The following is a 22,064-nucleotide window of genomic DNA, read 5'->3' as shown; positions in this document are numbered from 1 at the left end:
TGTGTGTGTGTGTGTGTGTGTGTGTGTGTGTGTGTGTGTGTGTGTGTCTGCGTGTGTGATTGTGTGTGTCACAGCATGTGGCTCTGATAAGCGCCAGCTTGGCACAGCACTGGTGAGTAATTGAGCGATCACATTGTGGTCTTCGCTCGCGCCTTTCTTCTTCCACATCCCTGCCTCCTTCTCTCCTCTCTTCTTATTCTCCTTCTATCGGTCTTTCTCTCCCTCTCTCCTCCCTCCCTCCATTATCCTTATTTTCTCTCCTCTCTCTGACGCCCCCTCCCCCTCCCTTTTTGCTCCCTTCTTCCATTGATACGGGGGCTTGCAACAGTTGCGAGAGACGCAGGAGGCCATGGGTGAGGCAGAGCACGGACAAAGCAAGGGCAAAGAGGGGAAACGGCAAAAAGAAAAAGAACAAAAGGATGAAAATTAGAAAAGAGGTCTGAAGGAGAGATGAAGTGAATTTGAGAAAGGAGAAGGAAAAGCATTAGCGAACAGTGAAGGGGAAATATCCATGAGATTAAGTTCAAATGTATGTTTGCGAAGGTAAATGGGAGTTTTGTCTAATTCGTGACCAATGGTTAATTTGGTTATTTGATATGTGAACTTTCATGAATTTGCCACTATGTGATACATATATCAGAAAAATGTCCCACGGTACACACAGAAATTTGTTTACCGATACGACCGGACCAGCTGGTGACTCACACGGACCGATCCTCCTTTCTCAGACTCTTCTTTAATCTTTTGGGCCGAGAGACACCGAACAAACAGACCTCGAGTCTCGGTGAGTGCGCCGGTATCTCCCCTCAGGGCCATACTCAGAGGCAATTGATAATTGTGCTGCAAGGCACTTTAAGGAAATGAATGGAGCCCTCTAATCAGACATTCATATTGTTGACATTTAAAAGTGCTACATGAAATACGCAATGGCATTTTAAAATCAATATATCACGAATGAATTAATGTGATAAGCTGGAGTAATTAAAGAAATGAGAGGCATGATCAAGACACGTGATTTATATCGTCTCTTATCGGAGGACAAGAGGAGAAACGTGGCTATTTACTGTGGGAAGAAATAAAAAAATCTTCATTTGCATCAGAAGAACGGAACCCCTTTTCTGGTTTAAGCCATAAAATTGAGTCAAATCTGACCCAGTAGCACAAACAACAAAATCCATTGCAGCGGCTGCCGAAGCCTTTCAGCGACGGCCTCATTTGTTTACACTAATGAAACAGAATGAACGGCGTACTGATTCTAAGGATGTTAAAATACCGCTCGTACCACCTGTGAATGACACTCTGATCCGGTGTGACTTACAGCGAAGACGAAGCGAAGTCTCGCTCGGTTGTGTTCTCACAGGAGCGCACCGGGTGTCTTAAAAGGCTGCATCTGAAAACGTCTGTTTGGGACCAGAGAGACGGAGGTCCACACCTAACATGTAAATGGTTGTGTTAGAGGTTAAAAGAGGAGGCGGTCCGGGTGAGGCAGCACGCCTTTTGATCCTTTCAAGGTGAGTTATTAACCAGAGTCTTAAATTTGTACTTTTTCCATCCATATCTCCTCTCTGGATACACTCTACACTTCACGGGGAAAGCACTGACTCATCTCAGCCTATGAATAGATAGAGGTCCGGTCCCTCTCCACCTCTGGATCGGGGCGGGGGCAGGCGGAGATAAGGCTAATAAGGGTCCCAGCAAAGGGCTGGTGTAAGGCTCGCGAGGGGATAAGAGGGGAAGATGGTTGTCTGAGGAGGGGAGGAATAGGAGGAGGAGTTGCTTGTAGGTCTAGGTGGTGGTGGTGTAGGGAGAAGTGGGAAAAAGGGAGGGCCAGACTACTCGTGTCTAGAGGGACGAGAGGTAAAGGAGGAGAGGAGAGCAGAGCAGAGAGGGAGGGAAGATGGGGATGGTGCTATAGTTGCAATGATGAGGAGGAAGGAGGTGGAGGAGGCTGTGGGTGTGAGGGCATGTCCGGGGGGAGTGAGGAGACGTGAGTGGAGGACCGGGATGTCGGGGAAGGTGTGGCTGGTCGCGTACCCAGGAGGGGACACGGAGTGAGAATGAAGGAAACGAGGCCAAGCGGGAGGAAAAGAGAAGGAGGGATGGGAGGGAGAAGATGTCAGAACCAGGGGGGGTGAACTTTTGTTGCCGTTTTAAGGCCTTTATACACAGGGTGGCAGAAAAGCGGTACCATTTGTTTTTTGGAACAAGGTTGATTTTTCGCAGCTTTCGCACCACGAATAAGAGGCAACCAATCACGTTGTGCGGAACGGACACATTGGGAACATACACTGTAACTGTACGACAACACAGAGGCTCCGTAGTCGAAACGGCAAACTTTATTGTTCCTTTCAAACTCGACAAAGGCAGCGCAGACCAGATCCATTCCTTCCATTCTTACCTTTCACAATAAAAGCCCTAGACATAATCACTGCGTAACTGTTTACCAGAGGAAAAGTATTTTTCTAAAAGGAAACTCAATAAAATAGCTTTCGGTAGCTCCGGCTACACATCAATGGAATTCAGACAGACGATAGTGGAGTTGGTCCTCTGCCAGCGTGAATCATTGTTTCAACGGTTGCAAATTTGCATCGCTGCCGGTATGATTAGTTTTGATGGAAAATATTCGCTGAGAATTTTCGATTTTTCGTGTTATTTATTGGTCACGCCCCCGGTGTGTAAAGGCCTTTTAGTGTGCAAATCCTGTTCACTTCTACTGGCATCTTGGGCACGGAGAGAAACCAAGGGAGGGATGGGGGTGAGTAGGTAAGAAGGAAAGGGAATGAGGAGAGTGTATTCACAACGGGACATCTAGTGTAGGTGCCTCCTGTTAGCTGCCACGGGATTAACCAGACCTCGGCATCAAGCCACATTCATAACAAGATAGAGGAAGAAGCATGGAGGGACAGGGCAAATTACGGATAACTTTTTTAACGTCGGAGCACAAGAGTAAAAGGGTGAACCTTGATGGAGGGATGGACTAAATAGAGCAAGGGCACTTCCGGTCCATCATGTCACGTCTTTAAATCACAGCTGTCTCATCTCACTTCAAATTATTTCCCACTCTAAGTACACATTCATTCTAACTGTCTGCATTAATCTAGTGCATGGGAGCAATCTGTCCACGGTGTAAAGCAATAGAGCAGAGGAGAGAGGCCCGATTGCAGATGGAGAGAGTGAAAGTGAGGGTGAGCGACAGAAAAACAAAGTTATGGAGCGAGTTTAAAAATGGACACTTTTGTAAATGGCCGGAGTAAATTGAGACCAACGGGGTTGGAAAATAGGACACATAAATTTAGGACTCTCAGTATTTTTCACTACCTCTCCCCCCCCTTCTCTCCCTCTCTCTCTCCAGAGAATGGGAACACACACACAGTGGGTTGTCACATTTTCTAAACCAGGACAATGAGAAGGTAAGTAGAGACCGGTAGTGGGACATTGCCGTCATAGTAGATCAGGCACTACCGAGCCAAGCTGCACCAGGAAACCTTTCAATACATGTGGATGTGTCTTTCTGCACCTACAGGGTTGTTGTTGTTATTTAATCCTTAAGATTTTCATGAAATGATTTTTATATTTTCTAAACATCCATTTCATAATCCCCTTATTACACCATGGGTGTATACTCCACGATTCTGATTGGCCCATTAATTCCTGATAATGGACACCTACTAAATAGTCCCACTGTTCACCGTTATATTATCCCGTTATGTTAAATGTACCGTTTCTCCCGTTGCCAAGTCATATCTATGGTGCGCCCTATTTACTGGAGTAGTGAACAACTTTTCCATTGTATATGAACCTGATAGAGGACGGTAATTATTATTCAAGGTACTAGTAAACCCTCTGGTGTTACCACAGAAACGGAGTTAATTCCTGATAATGGACACCTTTTGGTGTATTATCTCTAACATATAGTAGTTTTAATTGTTAGTATCTATGTACTCTGATATTTCCCACTGCTTTTGCTCCACATTTTATTGCGAACAAGCGTCAAGAAACGCAATGTGTTCCACGTCAAGACTGCAATCGTTCATCAAAATGCTTCTAGAAAACAAGATAACAGTCATTTTCTATCTGCGGATCAGTTTTAAAAATTTGCCAGGTGTAATGGAAGGAGGAGAAGGAGGAGGAGCCACAGTGAGCTGGTAGAGAAAAGGCTGAACACCTCAAACTCCTCTGCAAGGTAACCAACCCTCACGTGGACTCCTGCTACAGTGCTGTGGTGCTGGAAAACTACACGCATCATGCACAGCAAGAAATCACATCGGTGTTGGTCATGACGTGTTAAAGGCAGATTGTTGACCATCTTCTTTACCAAAACAACGTGGATTTGTTATGCTGCCAAATCCTGGGTCCTGAAGCCAGATATATATATTTTCCACCAAACTTAACGCATTTATGCAGGTTTTTTTAACACAGGAAAACACACTAATAACAGGCGATGGACTCCTTTCCCATTGCCAGGAGACGAGTATGCTTTTCTGATTGTTTATTGCTATGTCACGTACATCGGGTTGCAAAAACAGGGCTAGCAAAAGAGTGAAAAGCAGCATGGAGGCCAGTGAAAATGTTACAGCGGCTACTCATTTTATCATTCAGTCTCTCTTTCAAACTCGGTGCCAATTACTTTGGGATGACGATCAAGCGTTGCCTGGATGGAGTAACGGAGAGAACTTCAAGGTGCGTCACATAGCATATTACCGGAAAAGAGCAGAAATGAAAATGTCCGCCCGGATGTCACGTTCCCATCACTGCTCATCGAATCGGAGCCAATAAACACCCGTTTCAGTCATCTGTACCGGGAACGAACGCCGATTGTAACCGTTCCCATTTGGTGGGTTTTTTGTTTAGTGGAAAAAGGGGCTTTATGTTGCTACCAGTGTCGCCAAATCAACCAGGACTGCATTCTCATCTTAGTTTCATTGGAGATGTGTCATTAGCACACTACACATGAGCTATTGCATTAGCCTACATTTTGAAAAACTGCCACTTAAAAATAAAGACAAACAGAAAAACACAGACATTCCAGCCCTTGTACTGTATGTGTTCGTGCAGGAGAAGTAATTTTTTGCATTGAACCCAATTTACATGTTTCGCTTTCAGAAATCTCCAAATGAAGTATTTTTTGCAATTGGAAATAGCCAGATATGAGAAGGTGCTATTAGACAGAGAGACAGGGAAAAAAACCTAACAGAGAAACAGCGGGGAACCAAACCGGACAAAGGGAGCAGCAAATAAAAGGAGAGCGAACACATCCGGGATGAAAGGACCGATCAGAAAGCTGTTACAAGGGGGTTTAACTGTGCTTTGCTGGACACCACAAAAATCCATGAATGAACCAAACAATTAGGGGAGCGAGATGAGAAAGAGACGGGAACAGAGAGAGAGAGAGAGAGAGACAGGAAGAAGAGAGGCACCGAGAGAGACGTCAGGCACAGGAACACTCGCTTTTAATTCTCTTATCGTTAACAAATGCTCCTAATTGCGTCTGTGTTTTAGCGAGGACGCAGCGCTGCCAAGTCCAACAGCACATTACATTAATAGAGTACAGGACCTCAGTGATTACTACAATAGGTGCTATTGTAAGACATTAATTGGGAATATGAATGCTGGCACATTTAGGCTCAAACCGCTGGATTAAAAAAAAAAAACCCTCATGAGGACGTGGAAAACAGGAAGTGAAAACAGGACTCTTCCCCCTAAATGTAGGATGAACATAGATAAATAGCTTCTTTGGCAAATGAGGCGAGGACAATAATTGATCCCCTGAATTCACCCCTGTGCCGTGATCGAATGGTTCAACTGGCTCACACACACACATCCTCCACAACAATTATCCCTAGACACAGTTCAACACCAATTCTACACTATCAACCAGCCCGTTTCCTCTGAAGAATCAGCACACATTTAACTGCACACACACACACACACACACACGGTTGTGCATCGGACACAAAATCGCTCAATCTCTTCTCACAAAAGGCTCGAAACACCCACGGGCCAAAAGAGACCACACTGTAAACGATGAAAAGCCTCAATTATTTGGGCAAAAGTTAATTGATCACATCCCGCTGTTTTGTTCCTGGAGACGGCTGCCAGTTACACACAAAGGGTGGCAGTGTGTGTGTGTGTGTGTATGTGCGTGTGTGTGTGAGCGCCTGTGAGGCACGTGCGTCTCTTCGTGTTATGTGTGTACGTGATGACGACGGTGCAGCAGCAGTCAATCGTGGATCTAGCTCAGCATAGTGTGTTTAATATTCATACATTAATCGCCCTTGTAACACACGTCTTCCCATATATTTGTTAAAAAACCAACAACACATGTGTGGGCGTGTATGCTGTTTTTGTGCGTCTGCCTGCATATGTTTGCATGTATGTGATATTCATATAATATTTCCCCCCCAGGTCTTCAGTTTTTCATTAATTGCCGATGATCCAACGTTTACACCCCGACGCTATATCTCCCTCCTATAATCTACAGCGCCGGCAGCCTCCGCTGGTAGATTAGCTCGCTGTTGGTATTATGTAGCGGGCCCTGGGGTGATCGACGACAACTACAGCTATTTGTACCGCTACAAAGCCGCACTTGCTAGACAAAGCTGAGGAAGAAACGGCTCGCCGTGTCTCGATAATGTGAGCATTAGCCAAAGCTTTAGATCACGCTGATTACTGCAGTCCAACAGACACCGTAGAGGGACGGCGAGCAGGGTGGCGCTGGAAACCACTACAGACAAAAGATTGGCAGCTACTGCCGTGTTGGCTAGGTAAAGACACACACACACACACACACACACGCACACACCCTTAAATTGTTGGATGCTTTCCCTCCTCCTCCTCTATCTTGTCCTGTCTTTCACAGATGTGGGTACAGCTGTGCTCTATCCATCTCTCTCTCCTCCTTCATTCCTCCTCCTCCTTCATTTAGGCCGCTATCTCCCCGAGCGAAGAGGCAGCTTCTCTTCTTAATGTGACGTTGGCCACGCCGGATGGATGGTGATGCACCTGCTGCTGCACTCGCTGCAAAACACACGCTCCACGTCACTCTGCCTCCCCCCCCCTCTCTCTCCATCTCTCACCTCCTTTCCTTTTCTCAGTCGCCGCCGTGCACTCGGTGCACCCGTCCTCTTATTTACCGCTCCAGCCCTCCCTCACTGATCTCACTCATTGATATAGATGTGAGTGCCCTTTGCCTCCATCCATCTCTCTCTGCTTCCCCCTTCCTCCACCTTCCTCTTCATTCCCTGCTCATTCTGGAGCCGCATGACTTCCTCTTTCCTTCCCTTCATCTATTCAACTCTCTCACTTTCAAGCTTTCCCTCTTCACCGGCAGTAACTACAGATAGCCACCTGGCAAGCTGCATGCACCGATGCAACCCCAGTGGCAGCTGTAGACCCACGAGATTATCGCTGAGCTGCTGCAGCAGCAGCTCCATCCCCAAGAGGAATGGCTCGAAAAACATCCAGTTTTGTCCTCGTTACAGATGTCAGAAGACTCAGCGAGTCCTAAGGCCGACTGAGAGACGGATGCTGCAACTGTTTTTTTTAAGTCTTGGGTTATGATGCTGGACTGGATGGGGGGGCTGTATCTCCCTCTGCCACATAATGCTGCGCTTAGCTTCAACTTTCCTTACCTCAAAAACCAAGTAGCGCTACTTGTAGACTCTTTCACATGGCACAACAGTAGTAGTCCACTACAGAGGGTATGTTTTATGGAATTATCTTGTTCCCCCAAATTCTTTTCCTACTCACTAAAACAATCTAAATGCCGTATTCTCCACCTTGTGTCGCTCCCTTTTATCATCCTTCCTTGGATGTGTAATGAAAAAGGAGGGGCTGCCTTGCCAACTGTAATAGCAGCATTTGGCCTTCAGTTTTGACGGTGAACGTGTGTGTGTGAACGTGTGTGTGTCTGTGTGTGTGACAGAGCGGGGCAGTAAGATAAACACCTCATATAGCGATCCCACTTCCCAATCTTTGTCAGTCCATTTCCTTCGGACGCTCACTCACAATAACAAAAAGAGAAAAACACATACCAATTTTTCTTAAGCTCTATAACTCGACCTTTCCTTCTATCTCCCACAATTACTCTATCGTTTTTTCGTCCATCTCTGCTGTCCATACGGAAGAAAAGTTCTCTCCTCACTCGTTCTCACCCCTCTTCATTTCTCTTTATCTGCCTGAATGTCCCACTCACTTTCAGAGACATTTTGCCTCCCTTCTCCCTCCCTTCGCCTTTTCCTTCCAGGCTGAACGGTGTCAAACTCGGTCTCCTCTCCTGCTGTTGACTCAGCCCTTGTCCTCTGCGCTTATCTGTCCATCGCCTCTTCAGGCAGCCGCGTCTGAGCCCCCACCAGATCTGGCAACAAAAAAACCTTGAAACCCCTCTGCTTCACTCACAGTAGAATTTCTTCCACCCAATCTCATCCTCACTATCTCAATTTCTCCACTTTCCACCTTGTCTCTCTCTCTCTCTCTCTCCCCCCTCCCCCTGATCCCTCTCTATCGTATTTTTCACCACTCCATTGTCTCAGCCCATTAGGCAGACACAAATCCGTTTGGAGACTGAGCCTTAGCGTGGCCCCGTCCTCGCTCTCCTGGGCCCCGGTGCAGCCAGGAGGAAGCTCTCAGGAGAGGCGGACTCTGGCTTGTGGCCGGGGAAATCCAATTAAACCGTTGCCCCAAAACGCTGCTCTTTTTCTGCCTCCTGGTGCATTTAGGACACGTGTGCTTAATGAACGATGCTGTCCCTGCACACTCACACACACACACACACACACACACACACAGTCCCATGCATTCCTTAACCACCCCACTGCGTCCAGATTAACCTCCTCCTCCTCCTCCTCCTCCTACATACCCAAATCTTTCCATGCAATTAGATGCAGAAAGACATTTTCACATGCAATGTAGCCGAGGAGGGAGTGCTCTAGAGGAGTTATGTGGTTTTTAAGACATACGATTAGTGGGGTTAGGGGTTAAAGACAATTTCAACCGCAGTTCAGGGGGCCGGTATATTTGCAGAAGGTGCGTGCATTAGGCTGTGAGCAAATGTGTGTACTGTACAGCAGTTTCTTGAATGTGTGCTCGGAAGAGTGCCGGTTTAAACGGGGGTGGACGGTTCCCTGCCATTTCCTCTCCTTAGTGCTCTAATGAGAAGGAACAGAGAGAAGAGCAGCAGCGGTGGCCGCTGGCCTTGCCGTGTCACTGTGACTCACGACTCCGCTGGCACAAAGACCTGTTGACACCGGGGGGGGGGGGGGGGGGGGGGGCACCCTGGAGGGCGACGAGAGGGACAGGGATGGCTGAGATAAGACCGAGGCGCTGTACGGGGGGGGGCGGATCAAACTGCGTCGAGCAAGTTCCCCGACAGCAGAAGCAAATGTCAGTGTTTTAATAAAGGTTTTTCCACTTTCCCCACATGAAAGGCACATTAAATTGAGCTTTTTCCATATCATCTAATGCAGCTGCGTTTATGCACCAAGCACCAAATGAATGAGATGATTTTGTGGAATGGGGTCCAAGTCCAGATCCCAGGCGGGCACAGATAAAGCAGCAGCAGATTGCTTTATCCCATTAGGCAAGGCCTAGTAAATAGGCAGAGATCTAGCTCTCTGTTCTGGTGAAATCTCCAGCTGATCCTGGCACTGGCATCATCAGCACTGTTGGCAGTTCGTCTTTCAAGTCAGACACCCCAGCTTACCCTGCCTGCTGTCTGTCTGTCTGTCTGTCTGTCTGTCTGTCTGTCTGTCTGTCTGCACCCAGAGTTTCTACTGATGCAGAAGGGGATGAGAGGAGTTGCAGCCAAATCAGTCCGCCTCCCTGTTGTTGTTTTAGGTAATCTTGATATGAAGAGGACAATGGGTTCAAGTTATGAAGGGCACATCAAAAGCGCATTGTCTCGCTTTCAAGCGCAGCCAAGTGTCTCTCAACCTGTAACAGGTGTTTTGTTTTTGGCTGTCAGCACAAAGTAGAGCCCTGCTGAATCGAACAAGTAGACCCATTTCAGACACAATGAGGGAGTAAATAAAAGATGAGAAATAACAAGACAGCATGTGGAAGACAGAACACCGATAACATTTACAAAAAACAAACAGCAGTAGTTTAGGCTGCGTAGACAAAATCTCTTTCTTTGATGAAAATGGTGACGTAATCTGTCCGTGACGAGCTTTCTCTGCGATTGACAGACGCACGGCCATGATTGACAGCAGAGCGCAGCCAATCGAAATGCAGAGATCTAAGTTCACAGACCGGCACGACGTCACATCTTACAATTCAACAAGTAGGTCTGTTGAACTTCCAAATAACAAGACTAAACAATTAAATGAGGGTAGTATCAAGTGTGCTTTGGCGTTTTAACATGAATCATTTATCAGTGCAGGCCGACACTTTCGTATTCACCGTTTCCAAGGTTGAGGCCCTCTTTATATTTTAACACTCAAACCACCCACACATACTTAGTCGCACAATTACTCTAAACAGGGACATTTTGGGGGGTTTTACATAACCGGAACTGTTTGAAAACCAGCACAATTGTTCTGGAGAAGCACTCTGAGGGTCCTACCTTGGCAGCCATGATCATGGAGGAGCCCCCGCGGACTCCGAGGATGGGTATGTGGGTCTGGGCTGAAATGAAGTCGAGGATCTGGGCGATGGCCTCCTGGTCGGTGTCGTCGCCGAACACCACGCCCTGCAGCCAGTGCTCCGTCATGAGGTCACAGATGCTCTTGATGATGCTCTTAGGGTCCGTCTCATTCATGGTCAGCACCTCCACGTTGGGCGCCATGTGGAGGAAGTCGTCCTTCTCGCGGGCGCCGGCCAGCGCCACCTCGCTGGAGTTGCCCACCAGGACGACGGCGATGCTGAGGCCGCGCAGGATGTTGGGCAGGGCCATGTGGTGGGGAGGGGGCTGGGGGATGGGGACGTAGTGGCCGCCACCGCCTCCCCCGCCGCCTGCGCCGCCCTTCTCTCTCCGCGAGTGGCAGGCCGGCGGCAGGTGGAGGAGGCAGAGCAGCAGGAGGAGAAGGGAGAGGTGGTGAGAGGCGCCGGTGTGGCAGCGGAGCGACGGAGGCGGGGGTGGATGCAGGGGTCGGACCCGCCTCTCCTGCCCCTGGGTGACCGAGGGGGCCGAGGAGGTGGAGGAGGCCCCTGCTTGGCCGCGAGGCGAAGAGGGGCCGCGGCAGACAGGCATGGTGGAGAAGTGGGAGAGCAATACCTGGAAAGATGGAGGAAGAGGAGGAGATGGAGAAAGAGGAAAAAAAAAAGAGAGAAGGAGATAGAGGTTAACATAGCACCATGCAACATTGATCGAATAAAGTGAATCGCCGAGAGGCTACATGCATCTTATGAATCAGTGCATATCAATGTCAGTCCACAGAAATGGGGCATTCAGGGGAGAGAAGAGCGAACTAAGAGGGATGAGAGAAGAGGTCACACTTGACACACATAAATAGTGCATAAACACACGCAGATACACGCTGCGTGGTGTACAGTTTATGTATAATCTCACGCCGGTCAATAATTCATGTGGAATGTCCTGACGCAGCATTATGGTATATATTATGGAGGATATAAACCCTCCCTCCAGATGAGATGCTGGGGTCTTGTCAAGGGGGAGGACGGCAGAGAGGAGCAAGGTGTGGAAGGAGGGAAGAGAGGAGCGAGGCAGGGAAGGAGGGAAGGGAGGAGCGAGGCGTGGAAGGAGGGAAGAGAGGAGCGAGGCAGGGAAGGAGGGAAGAGAGGAGCGAGGCAGGGAAGGAGGGAAGAGAGGAGCGAGGCAGGGAAGGAGGGAAGAGAGGAGCGAGTGGCGCAAGGAATGCAAATGAGAGAGAGTGAGAGAGAGCGAGAGAGAGAGAGAGAGAGAGAGAGAGAGAGGGCAGAAGGACGAACAGACGGCTCCACGCCAAACTCCACTGACTGACAGACTGTCCGGAGCGAGATGAGTGACACGCCGAGACGCACACAAACTTGACGGGACGCAGAAATTGATTAAGTGACTGACAGCAGCGGCGCTCGTAAGAAACTCGCAAACACTCTGATATGATACCCGCCCTCCCTCCCTCACCCCTGCTGGCCTAGTTTAGCGCTCGCAGCCGCTTCGCCGTCCCTCCATCCTTCCACCTCCGTCCCACATTCTACTTGACCATATCCATCCCCCCCCCCCCCTTCCCCGTGCTTATTTATAGAGCTTTTCATTAACGGGGATGCAGAGGGAGAGGAGAGGTTGGGCCATGTGGGGCGATGAAAGCGGGAGAGGGGAAATTAGTAAGATCCAAGAGATGACGGCAGCAAGGTGGGACGGTTAACAACGCCAGCTGGAGACAAAGGAGGAAAAAAATGCTTTCTGAGAGAGAGACGTGTGTGTGTTCTCTGTATGTTTACATCCGAGTGTGTGGGAGGGCTTGTGTCCTCTCGAGTTTTATCTGTATATAGTCGGTGTAGGTGTACAGTCGGTGGGAATATTGTGGGCAGAGATGCCCGGGATGTTGGGGGGGGGGGGTGTAGTTACTCATGAAGTTGTTCTGAGTGGTGTATTGTGTGTGTGCACGTCTTTAACAAGGCAGATGGAAGGTACAAAGAAGAACAAAAAACAGCAAAACAATAACCGCCCCGCCGAGCTGACAGCTAATAAGACAGGAAATGACAGAGAGAGGGAAAGAAGCGAGAAAGGAGATGGAGCGAGGGATAAAGGGACGCGCGTGCAGAGATGACAGAACAACTTCTTTAGGGAAAAACTAATTGCTGGAGGTTCGTCAGCTCTAATTACAGGTCCCTGTGTTAATAGTCAATTGCACACCACTCTCCAGGAAGGATGGAGAGGTGGGAGGGATGATAAGAGGCACAACGAGACAGAGAGGGGAGGAGGGAGTGGGAAGAAACCAGAGAGAGACGGAGAGTGTAAACCAAGGAGGACCTTGGTGAGACGCCAGCACAGATGAGAAAAGGCGAAGAGAGAGAGAGAGAGAGAGAGAGAGAGAGAGAGAGAGAGAGAGAGAACGGGAGGAGAGAGATGCCCTCTTTGAATCTGGACTTCTCTGGCAGCACTCTGTTTCCATGGCAACAATTAAAATAGGCCTACATGCGCACACGTACAGAGTTGATGGACACGGAGATACACACGCCGGCGTCAACACACTTTTTGTGCAATAAGCGTTGATCATGTAAATGCTGTGCTGTAGTGCGGCGCTCTGCTGTGCATCCTTAAAGAGGGTTCACTTCACACAGCCCGTCCTCTCACGCACAGGTCAGCACAGAGACCTCCGACACTTTCTACACGTCAACACACACAAAGAATACACTCCGTTCCATGCATTCACACTCAATTCGCCATCTCCCTCTCCCCAACACACACACACACACACACACACCCCCGAGACACAGATTATATTAGTAACTCCAATGATCATTCAGAGAGACGAGGCCATTAAAAAGTCCCATAGTGAGTCAAACCACGTCTCATAAAGAAACACAAAAAGACGCGTGTCAGACTGTAGATCGCGCGAGCGAGGTTATGACACTAAATGACCCCGTTTCCCCGTCAGCCAGCCCGCGCGTCTCACCCACCATTTGTTGTATTTGCCACACCAGCGCACACAGCAGCCATATCAGCTACACATGGGTGGACCGCAGATCGCCTCTACCAGCCCAACAACCCGAGGTCCAAACTCCCCCCCCCACACACACACACACACTTTCCTGTGTGTGTGTGTGTGTCTTTTGATGTATTTTTATTTTGTTATCATAGCTGTTACAATTTTATATTTTATTTGTCCCTCCTATTTATATATACCTGCTGTTTTGTGTTTTTAGTCTTTAATTAGTTATGTACTGTATATATATATATACCAATATAAATCTAATTTAACACATAAATATTTATCTGTAAAACACATAGGATTGTTTTATGTCTTTGAAGGAAACAATAACAATCCTGATTAGAAGAAAAATGTGATCACGTCAGCACTTTGTTGATCTCGTAGCCTCAAAAACACACTCCTGTAATTCTGATTTATCTAACAACCTACAAGACATTTGATAACATTTGTGTTATCAAGATACTAAATAATTACAAGACTCATGTGTAGATTATTTGATCAATAGTAAAAAAGGAATCAACTATTTGATGATTGATTAATCATTACTAATTTGTTTTTGGCAAAATGGCAAAATTCACTGGTTCCAGCTCTGATGTCATCTTACACCTTTATGACAGTAACCTGCATATCTTTGGGATTTGGACTGTTTCAAAATGTCTCTCAGTGGTCTGGCAACAACAGCACAACAACCCACCAGTTGTCATCAGATTCAAATATTGCTAAATCATGACTGTCGCATGGAAGTACGTGCATCATCTTTCTGGAACCTTAAAGCGAGTGAGAAGAGCAGCTCAGATATTAAACACCAGTACAGACATCTCTCATGTAAATAAAAACTAAGAGGAAAGAGTTCTAACTGTGTTAACAAATTGTGTGTTCACGTCGGACGTCACCACTCAAGACGTCGCCGTGGGCTCTGGGCACCTGTGATGGGAATTCTTTGCCGTATACTGACATTTCATACAACAAACAATTAATCAATTTAGATTAAAAGTAGTTGGCAGATTGATCGAAAGGTTGTAAGTTGCAGCCTTTCATTTCACGTTGCCAGTTTTTCCTGCTGAACAAACAAACCCTGTATTTTTCCCGTAAAGGATAAGAAGCCACGTTTACATTCAAACGCAGAAAACCTCACAAATTATTAGTCATTAATGAACGTCAAGGCTAACATGGCACATACTGCTGTAGTGGAAGGTTGATGGAGCAGGGGATGTGAGGCATGACGCAGATATTACGGCTCTGTAATTGGCTCCCCTCTCTCCGATTCTTTTTTTTTTGTCAGCTATAAATCATACAATTAAAACTAGCGGGGAGTCCACAGCGGATCTCTGCATGTGTCAAATGCAGACCGGCTATTAAGAGGGCAGGTCATGAAGCAGGCCTGTATGGAACGAACACGGGCTGCGCACGCACACACACACACACACACACACACACACACACACACACACAATCAAGAGAATTGGCTTTCCAGTCAATCCAAATATGTAACACAGGTGAACAAACAGGCACCGGATTGTTCAAGTTTTGTATTTAACATACGCGACTGAACAGCACTGTCTTCCAATCGCAACATATTCTGCTCTCACAGCAATAAATCCACACAGGACAGGAAGCATTTATGGCGAGAAGAGTTTGTGCGCTTGTGGGCAGCATAAATGTGTGTGTGTGTGTGTGTGTGTGTGTGTGTGTGTGTGTGTGTGTGTGCAGTTGATGAATTCGGTTTGAAAGGTTGTGAACAGCGCTAGCAGTGGCTTGCTCTCCCTAATGCATTTTTAGAAGTGACATTTATGTTTTTTTGTTCCAATGAAAGCCAGCAGAAAAATGTAACCTCGGCGCTAATCTTTTGGCGGGAGACGTCTTTGATTTGAAATTTATTCCGACGGCAGACGGAACCTGACATTATTAAAAACATTTTTCAGCCGGTGGTATGATGCCTCCCCAAAGGGATGTGACCTAGGCCACACCTCGGGGTCACCGCGCCTCATACGCTGATGGCGGGAGGAGTCAGATGCTGGAAGTTTCGCTGCCGAACATTCGACGCGCGAGTTGATGACGGAAAAAGCCGGCCGGATGTGTGAACTCATCACGGAGCGATAAATATTCATGCAGCCCGTCTCTGCAGCATGCTGTGGAGGTGGAAGGTGGCGTGTGAGTGTGTGATTATGTGTTTGGACCTGTGTCTGTACATGATGTTCTGAAGCAGCCACTTCACCAGCCCCCACACCCAAGCAGACCGGCCGGGCTTTGCAATCACATGCTCGCCACGAGGCTCCGGGACCAATCCGCCGGCACAATGGTGTCTATTTCCAGAAAGGATGGGGACGCTGAAGCGCCCGTCGCTCTCCTCCCAGATCTTCCTTTCTTTTTCTTTTTTACGCTATTTATCTTTCTGCCCCCGTTTTATCATTTTGTCTCTTCGAACAATGCTTCCTCTCAATTCTCCCACTTATCGCTCCCTTGCGCTCGCACTCTCCCGTCGCCCTCTTCTCATTATGTGGTAAGTGTCAGGTTGGTCGATGGTGTTATTTGCATGAAAACTGGAGGACAAAAAAAGCCACTGGCAATTTTTCACATTTATTGCCCGGTTTGATATTTAAGAGGACGGAGGAAGATGGCACGGAGAGACAACCTCTCTTTGTCTCTCTGGATGACTTCAAACAGTCTGCGGTGCAAGTACATTATCTCAGCCGCCAATTCGGGCGTGCTGCCGCGGCTTCATTTCTCCTTTTAATTGAAATGAGAGCGTCGTGTCACGTATCAGAAGCAGCGGCGGCGGAACAAGTGAGTCTGAAAAATGGCCCGCTACGTCACTCGAGGCTACTTACAAGTCTAGTGCTAGCTCGTCACTGCACTGTTAGAAATGAACAGATGAGGATAGAACTTCTAATGTGCGTCTTATAGCGCTCTGCAGGGAGGAAGACTCTAAATAGTGTTTGTGACAGGTGTAATCTGAGGTTGTTGACTTGTTTGGCACCGCGTTGCGCGTTTATTTGGCGTTTTTCGAGGGCTAAAACCTCTGGCGGCACCTCGGCCTGACCCAGAACGAGTGCTGACAGGCGATGAAAGAAAACGTTACCTGGACAACCTCTTTGGCCACACATCAGCGAGACGAGGGGGCCGGCTGATCACACACGCAACCTGTGGCACCGTGATGGGGGGGGGGGGGGGGGGGGGAACAGACAGACCACACAGGGCTTCAGCTGAAACACTTGCTGTTGCCTTTGAGACTCCTCAAAACTTGTTTGAAGGCTTATTTCTCTTTTTGTAGTTTGAAAATTGTCATGTAATGTAATTCATGTTCAGAGAATGAATATGCGGACTGTGAGCTGTAGATCAGACACGCACTTCGCTGTTATATAAGGAATAATTATGGCGGGAGGAAAGCAGCGGGGGAGGAGGGCCACAGTCACTTCTTGTGCATAAGGTCTATGATTACGCCTCTGCACACTTTTCCCACTTTATTTATAAGTCCAGCGTGTGTGTGTGTTGCAGCTCTCTGCCCGTCTGCAGCATCCAAGATGAGCAGGAAGAGTCCTGGGTGAGCCGTGTTACGCCGCGCTAAAGCCACTTTGTCCTTGACAAGATGTGCGTGATGCTAAAAGTTGAAGCTCTTGCTTCCTCTGCAGCTGCTGCGGCCCTGGTGAGAGAGTCCTGCTCAAACACTCGTCGATACCGTCCACAGGTCTATATTGGTTTTCCAATTCAGCCTGGCAGAAGAACGAAATGCGCTCCGGGCATCATCTGGAACAAACTATTGATCTACAATTATTTCCCTCTTTATATTCATGCATATATGTGCACTAGTTTATTTTTTATATCAGTTTGAATGTTATATTTCTACAAATTTTACAAGGATGTACTTATATATGTATAAATATATATTAAAGAGCAGTATTATGCAGGGATTGTTTATGAGAATGTTTATTTGAGTTCCAAAAGTCGGGAGGTGATGAGGCACAGAGCAGCATAGCGTCTGCACTGGTAAACACTACGGAAACGGCACATGACACACTTCAGTGGCGCGGATATGCCATATACAGCGTGTTATATGTGTGACTTTCAATACGGTGCCACGGTCTAAGCAAGACTTTGTGGTCAACTTAATACCTGTATTTATTCAAATGATGCATTTGCACTAAATTAGCAGTTATGCGAGTGTGCCGTAGGCTTCGACTTTTTAAGATAGCAAGCAAAGATTAATAAAGGTGAATGCTTTTCATGCAGGCAGCGGGTGCATTTATAAAAAACAATATTAAATGCGTGATAATTCCTAAAATGTACAAGAAATTGGTTAGGAATGGAATTAATATGACTGATCCATACTCTTTGGCACAAAGCCCAAGTGTTAACAGTCCGGATGGTAACGGTAAGCCCTTAGACAAATCGTGCTGCTTTGCCCAATTAACATACAGCGCAAAGTGTCCGTCCTTATCAAATTCATAAAATTATGGAGGATCATAAAATCCCAGCCGGCCTCCAGCCAAAGGTTCTGTGTGACTGTGGACAAGAAGCTGAGGCGGGGGGGGAGACACCATGTCAAAGCTAAACCAAAGGCCCAAATCAACAAGGACAGATGCTGGAAGTTGTGGGTCAACACTGCGTGTCCCATCTTTCTGCACCCAACTGTATATAGCCACAACGCCGCACGGACGCGCTGCCCAAAGCAGCTCCCAGCTCCTGGCAGTGTCCGGGAGCCACGGAGCTGCCCGGCCGAGCTCCCGCAAGACACATCACAGTTTACCGTGGAAGAGTAAGGTATCACCAGAGCTCAAGTGCCGGGCAGACGCAGTCCCAATGTGAAGCATTTCCTGAGAGGTGGCAGCTGCTGGGCGGGTTAAACCGCCTGCAGCTGCCCGAGGGAGTGCTGGTCCTGCAGCTGTGGAAGTCACACACGGCGATAATGCACGGTCAACTTGCTCATCCGCACACTTCCATCAAGCCAGAGGTCACAGCGGAGTGAAAATACAGTTTCCGTCTAGTCTCAGGTGGTGTGGTGTGTGTGTGTGTGTGTGTAGGTGTGTGTGTGTGTGTATGTCTGTTGCGAACCACTTTCCGTCTTTTTTATTTATTTTTATTTTTGCATATCAAGTCCATGGACACAAAGACACTCGCACACCTCAGACTGACAAATGTGTTTTGACAACATTCAGGGAGATAAGCGCTTGGTCTCTAGGATCTCTCCCAGGGACACGTTTCTATTTACACCTCCTCCGCCTCGCAGAGGAGACGCTTAATCTTCTCCATGATTTGTGGCTCCAGCTCCGAAAATCCCCCCTCTCCACTCTGTTCTTCTCCTCTTCCATCTTAACTTCTCTTTGTGCTCCCCTGCTTCCCTTCCGCCTCGTCTCATCGACTCGCCTTCCCTCTCCTCATCTGCCTCGCATCAGCATTAGTGCTCCGCTCCACGCGTCATTGCCAAAGACCTTTACCGGGAGTGTTTGTACGTGTGGCGTTATGCAGCACACACTCCATTGTCTGCCGAGAGGTAAAGCTAGGGACGGGACGAGCGCGGCGCATTGAGTGACCCTCATGCCAATAACAGCGCTGTAATCACTTTAAATGTGTTTTATTGTCAGCTTTTCACAGATTAGAGCCGCAATAATCTGTCCTCCTCTATCCATCTCATTCCAAGCTGTTATTTTTGGCACCGGGATTCTGCCTTTTTGGATTAGTAGGTGTGGAAGTGGTTTGCTTTTTCTTTTTTTTTCTTTTCTTTGTGGGACTGAGTGCGTTTGTGTACTAGCAAGGTATCCGTACCGCTCCACTGTTGTGGGCTGGGGAAATAATCTCGAGTGGATGCTGTGCTTAAAAGAAGACACTGAAACACAGAGTGGCTGCAGGCTCAAAACCGGCCTCTTTTTTTCGAGTGGAAATCGACATTTCATGGGTACGCTTGGATCCATCAAAACCCAAGCCCTGAAATATGCTTGCGCAGGAACATGGCCTAATCCGCTACTGTACTTTGTCTGCCAGTACAATACACACAGCCCTCCAAAGAGGACAATGAGCACAACGTGCGTATACAGCAAAACCGAATACATTCTAAGGAACTTTTACATTAAAAGCGTAATTTTTTTTCTCGATCCACATCAAGTTAAAGTGCTGTCCATCTTCTAATTTCTAGAGCATCAAAAGTAATAAGTTAACGTTACGTAACTCACCCACCCATAATCTCTTACAGACCCCTCTAAGTCATACCACCTCTGCAAACACACTGGAGGAAAGCCATCTCCTCTCTCTCCCCTGAGGCTGAATATTGACTGATGGACTTTCAATTCTGTTGCTAATTTTACACATTTCAATTAATTCCAGGTATTCTTGCACGGGACCTGCTATGATTAGAAGCTGCCGGAGGATGGATTTCGCCGCGCTGCCATTTTCACTACGAGAGCCCATAACGCACACTCAGAAAGAGGCTGCGCGTGGCATCTCCAAGCTTGTTTTTTCGGGTGTTGTGTTTTTTCGCATGATCATCACAATTTTCTTGCAGACGTAAGGCTGTCACGGCTCGCTCTCGCTCTCGCTCGCTCTCTCTCTCTCTCTCTAGCAGTCGTCCCGAGCTGGCGTGCCAAACGCCTCTCTCTCCGCTGCGGGATGATGATGATGAGGCTCCCCACAGGGATAATGACATCTACGAGCGTCTCTTCGACGGATGTCTCCCCCCCCCCCTGGATTTAATCCCACCCAACGCTCAGCCTGAAGAGAGAGAGAGAGACGCGCGCCCATGGAGGATAGCGGCTGCACCACGCGCAGAAGGCCGGGTTTGCCAGGCAGCAGCCAATGAGATGGAAGTAGACAGGAACAGGTGAAAACACCTAAGCATGGGTGGCACCAGAGTACAACTGGTCTGCACAGAGCCAATACAGCTCTTCTAATCTGACAACAGTGTAGACACACTACTGATACAGAATACTGCATGTTCTCTTTGAGCGGATAATACACCAAACCCCTGGATAGAAGCAGCTTTTCAAAGCATCTGTTGGAAAGAAGCACCTCTTTATCTCCCGTCCATAACAAGGTCAGCACCCAGTGGTCAGCCGCACAATGACAACCTTGCAAGCTGGTAGTAATTCCAACGTCTTGCTCAAGGACAACCTCTACGGGTCAGACACTCAGCGATGGGCCTGCTTTTAAGGACGCGCATCACGTGGCGGCCTTCTGCCACGTCACGAGGCTTTAAGATGCTGGTGGGTGGTGAAACATAGTTTAGTACACAATCGGTACAGAACATTGATGGAGATAAAGCAACGGTGAGGTGTCAGAAACGCGGCAGATACATGTTGAAAATGCCTGCAAGATGCACCGAGATTCTTTTTATTGTAAAATGTAATCTTTTCAATATTGATCCACAGCCTTTTACACAATCAACACCGAAATAAGCTCAAACGCAACAACATTGGATAGCAAATAAAACCGTCAGAACATTTGCATCTGAAATGCAGACGCATAAAATAAAAGCCGGCACTTGAACTAACTTTTCAAGCAGTTCAGTGATGCGCAAACAGTTGCCTCATAAATATTCAGGGGTGCATATACATATATAACCCAATGGTGGCCCTGACTACGGGGAGCGCGTGTAAAAGATGATTTGACTCCAGCTCAGGTCAGGAGACCTCCAGAGCATCGCTGCGCTCCAGCACCTTCAATTAGCGGCCCATTATCATTCATGAGTTTGTTTGTGCGAAGCTGTGAGATTGAATTCCAGTTAGCCCGTCCTCGCTGCTCGCGCCTGCTGATGTAACGTAAAAGGGAGGCAGACGCGGCGGCCCGGCGGCTGATTCGAGGTCTGGCTCGTCCCCGTGAGCTCCCTGGGACGGTGTGAGCTGTTGACGCGCAGAGGTCATGAATTAGCAACGGGGGCCCCTTGAAGGAGACATGCTGTTAGGCTTCAACCTGGTGGTACTCCTGAGAGGAGTCTTTTAAGACTCACTGTTTGCGCATAAATATATTCATAGAGTTGGAGTTGTATTTATTTCTATTTGACAGTACAGCGCAGGTTCCGTCTTCGTGAATTCATTTTCACTGTTCATCTCATATACGCGTCCAATACGACCAGTGGACAAAAGCTTTCTCTCGTTACCGTCATAACACTGACGGCCCTCTCAGGATCATCCTAACCCGACAACAACGTATTCCACTTGATGTGACATAATCAAAGGAGTGGTGGCGTGCGGTAAACAGGGCCCACTGGCCTGGTAGCTTTGTGTTTTGGTCCCTCCCGGCTGTTTTGTGTGATATAATGGTGTTGACCCCAGCGGCGCCGGGTCCCTCCATATTGAGTTATTAAATTTATGCAACCGCTAAGCTCCTCAACTATTTGCCAGCGAAGTCAGCCTTCAGTTCGCTGTGTGCGCTGTGGACATTCTGGATTTCTGGTGGAAAACCGAGCAACAAGAGGGAGGAAGACGGAGAGAGGAGGAGTCAAGAGGGAGGAAGACGGAGAGAGGAGGAGTCAAGAGGGAGGAAGAC

General features: G+C 47.8%; 1 protein-coding gene across 7 annotated transcripts in view; it reads right to left on the bottom strand.

The window, feature by feature from the left end:
* Positions 1-22,064, bottom strand: part of grin2ba (glutamate receptor, ionotropic, N-methyl D-aspartate 2B, genome duplicate a) — a 122,071-nt gene that overhangs the window by 76,490 nt on the left and 23,517 nt on the right. For all 7 annotated transcript variants that reach the window (XM_031870819.1, XM_031870821.1, XM_031870818.1 and 4 more), the window contains one exon: positions 10,562-11,212. In XM_031870819.1, coding sequence (XP_031726679.1) covers positions 10,562-11,212 — 651 coding nt within the window. The remainder of the gene's footprint in view (positions 1-10,561; positions 11,213-22,064) is intronic.

This window comes from Anarrhichthys ocellatus, unplaced genomic scaffold (genome assembly GCF_004355925.1).
Source record: "Anarrhichthys ocellatus isolate YVR2014 unplaced genomic scaffold, GSC_Weel_1.0 scaffold55, whole genome shotgun sequence".
NCBI classification, from domain to species: Eukaryota; Metazoa; Chordata; class Actinopteri; order Perciformes; family Anarhichadidae; genus Anarrhichthys; species Anarrhichthys ocellatus.
The sequence above is the reverse complement of the archived record's forward strand: the minus strand, read 5'-3'. Positions and strand labels throughout refer to the sequence as shown.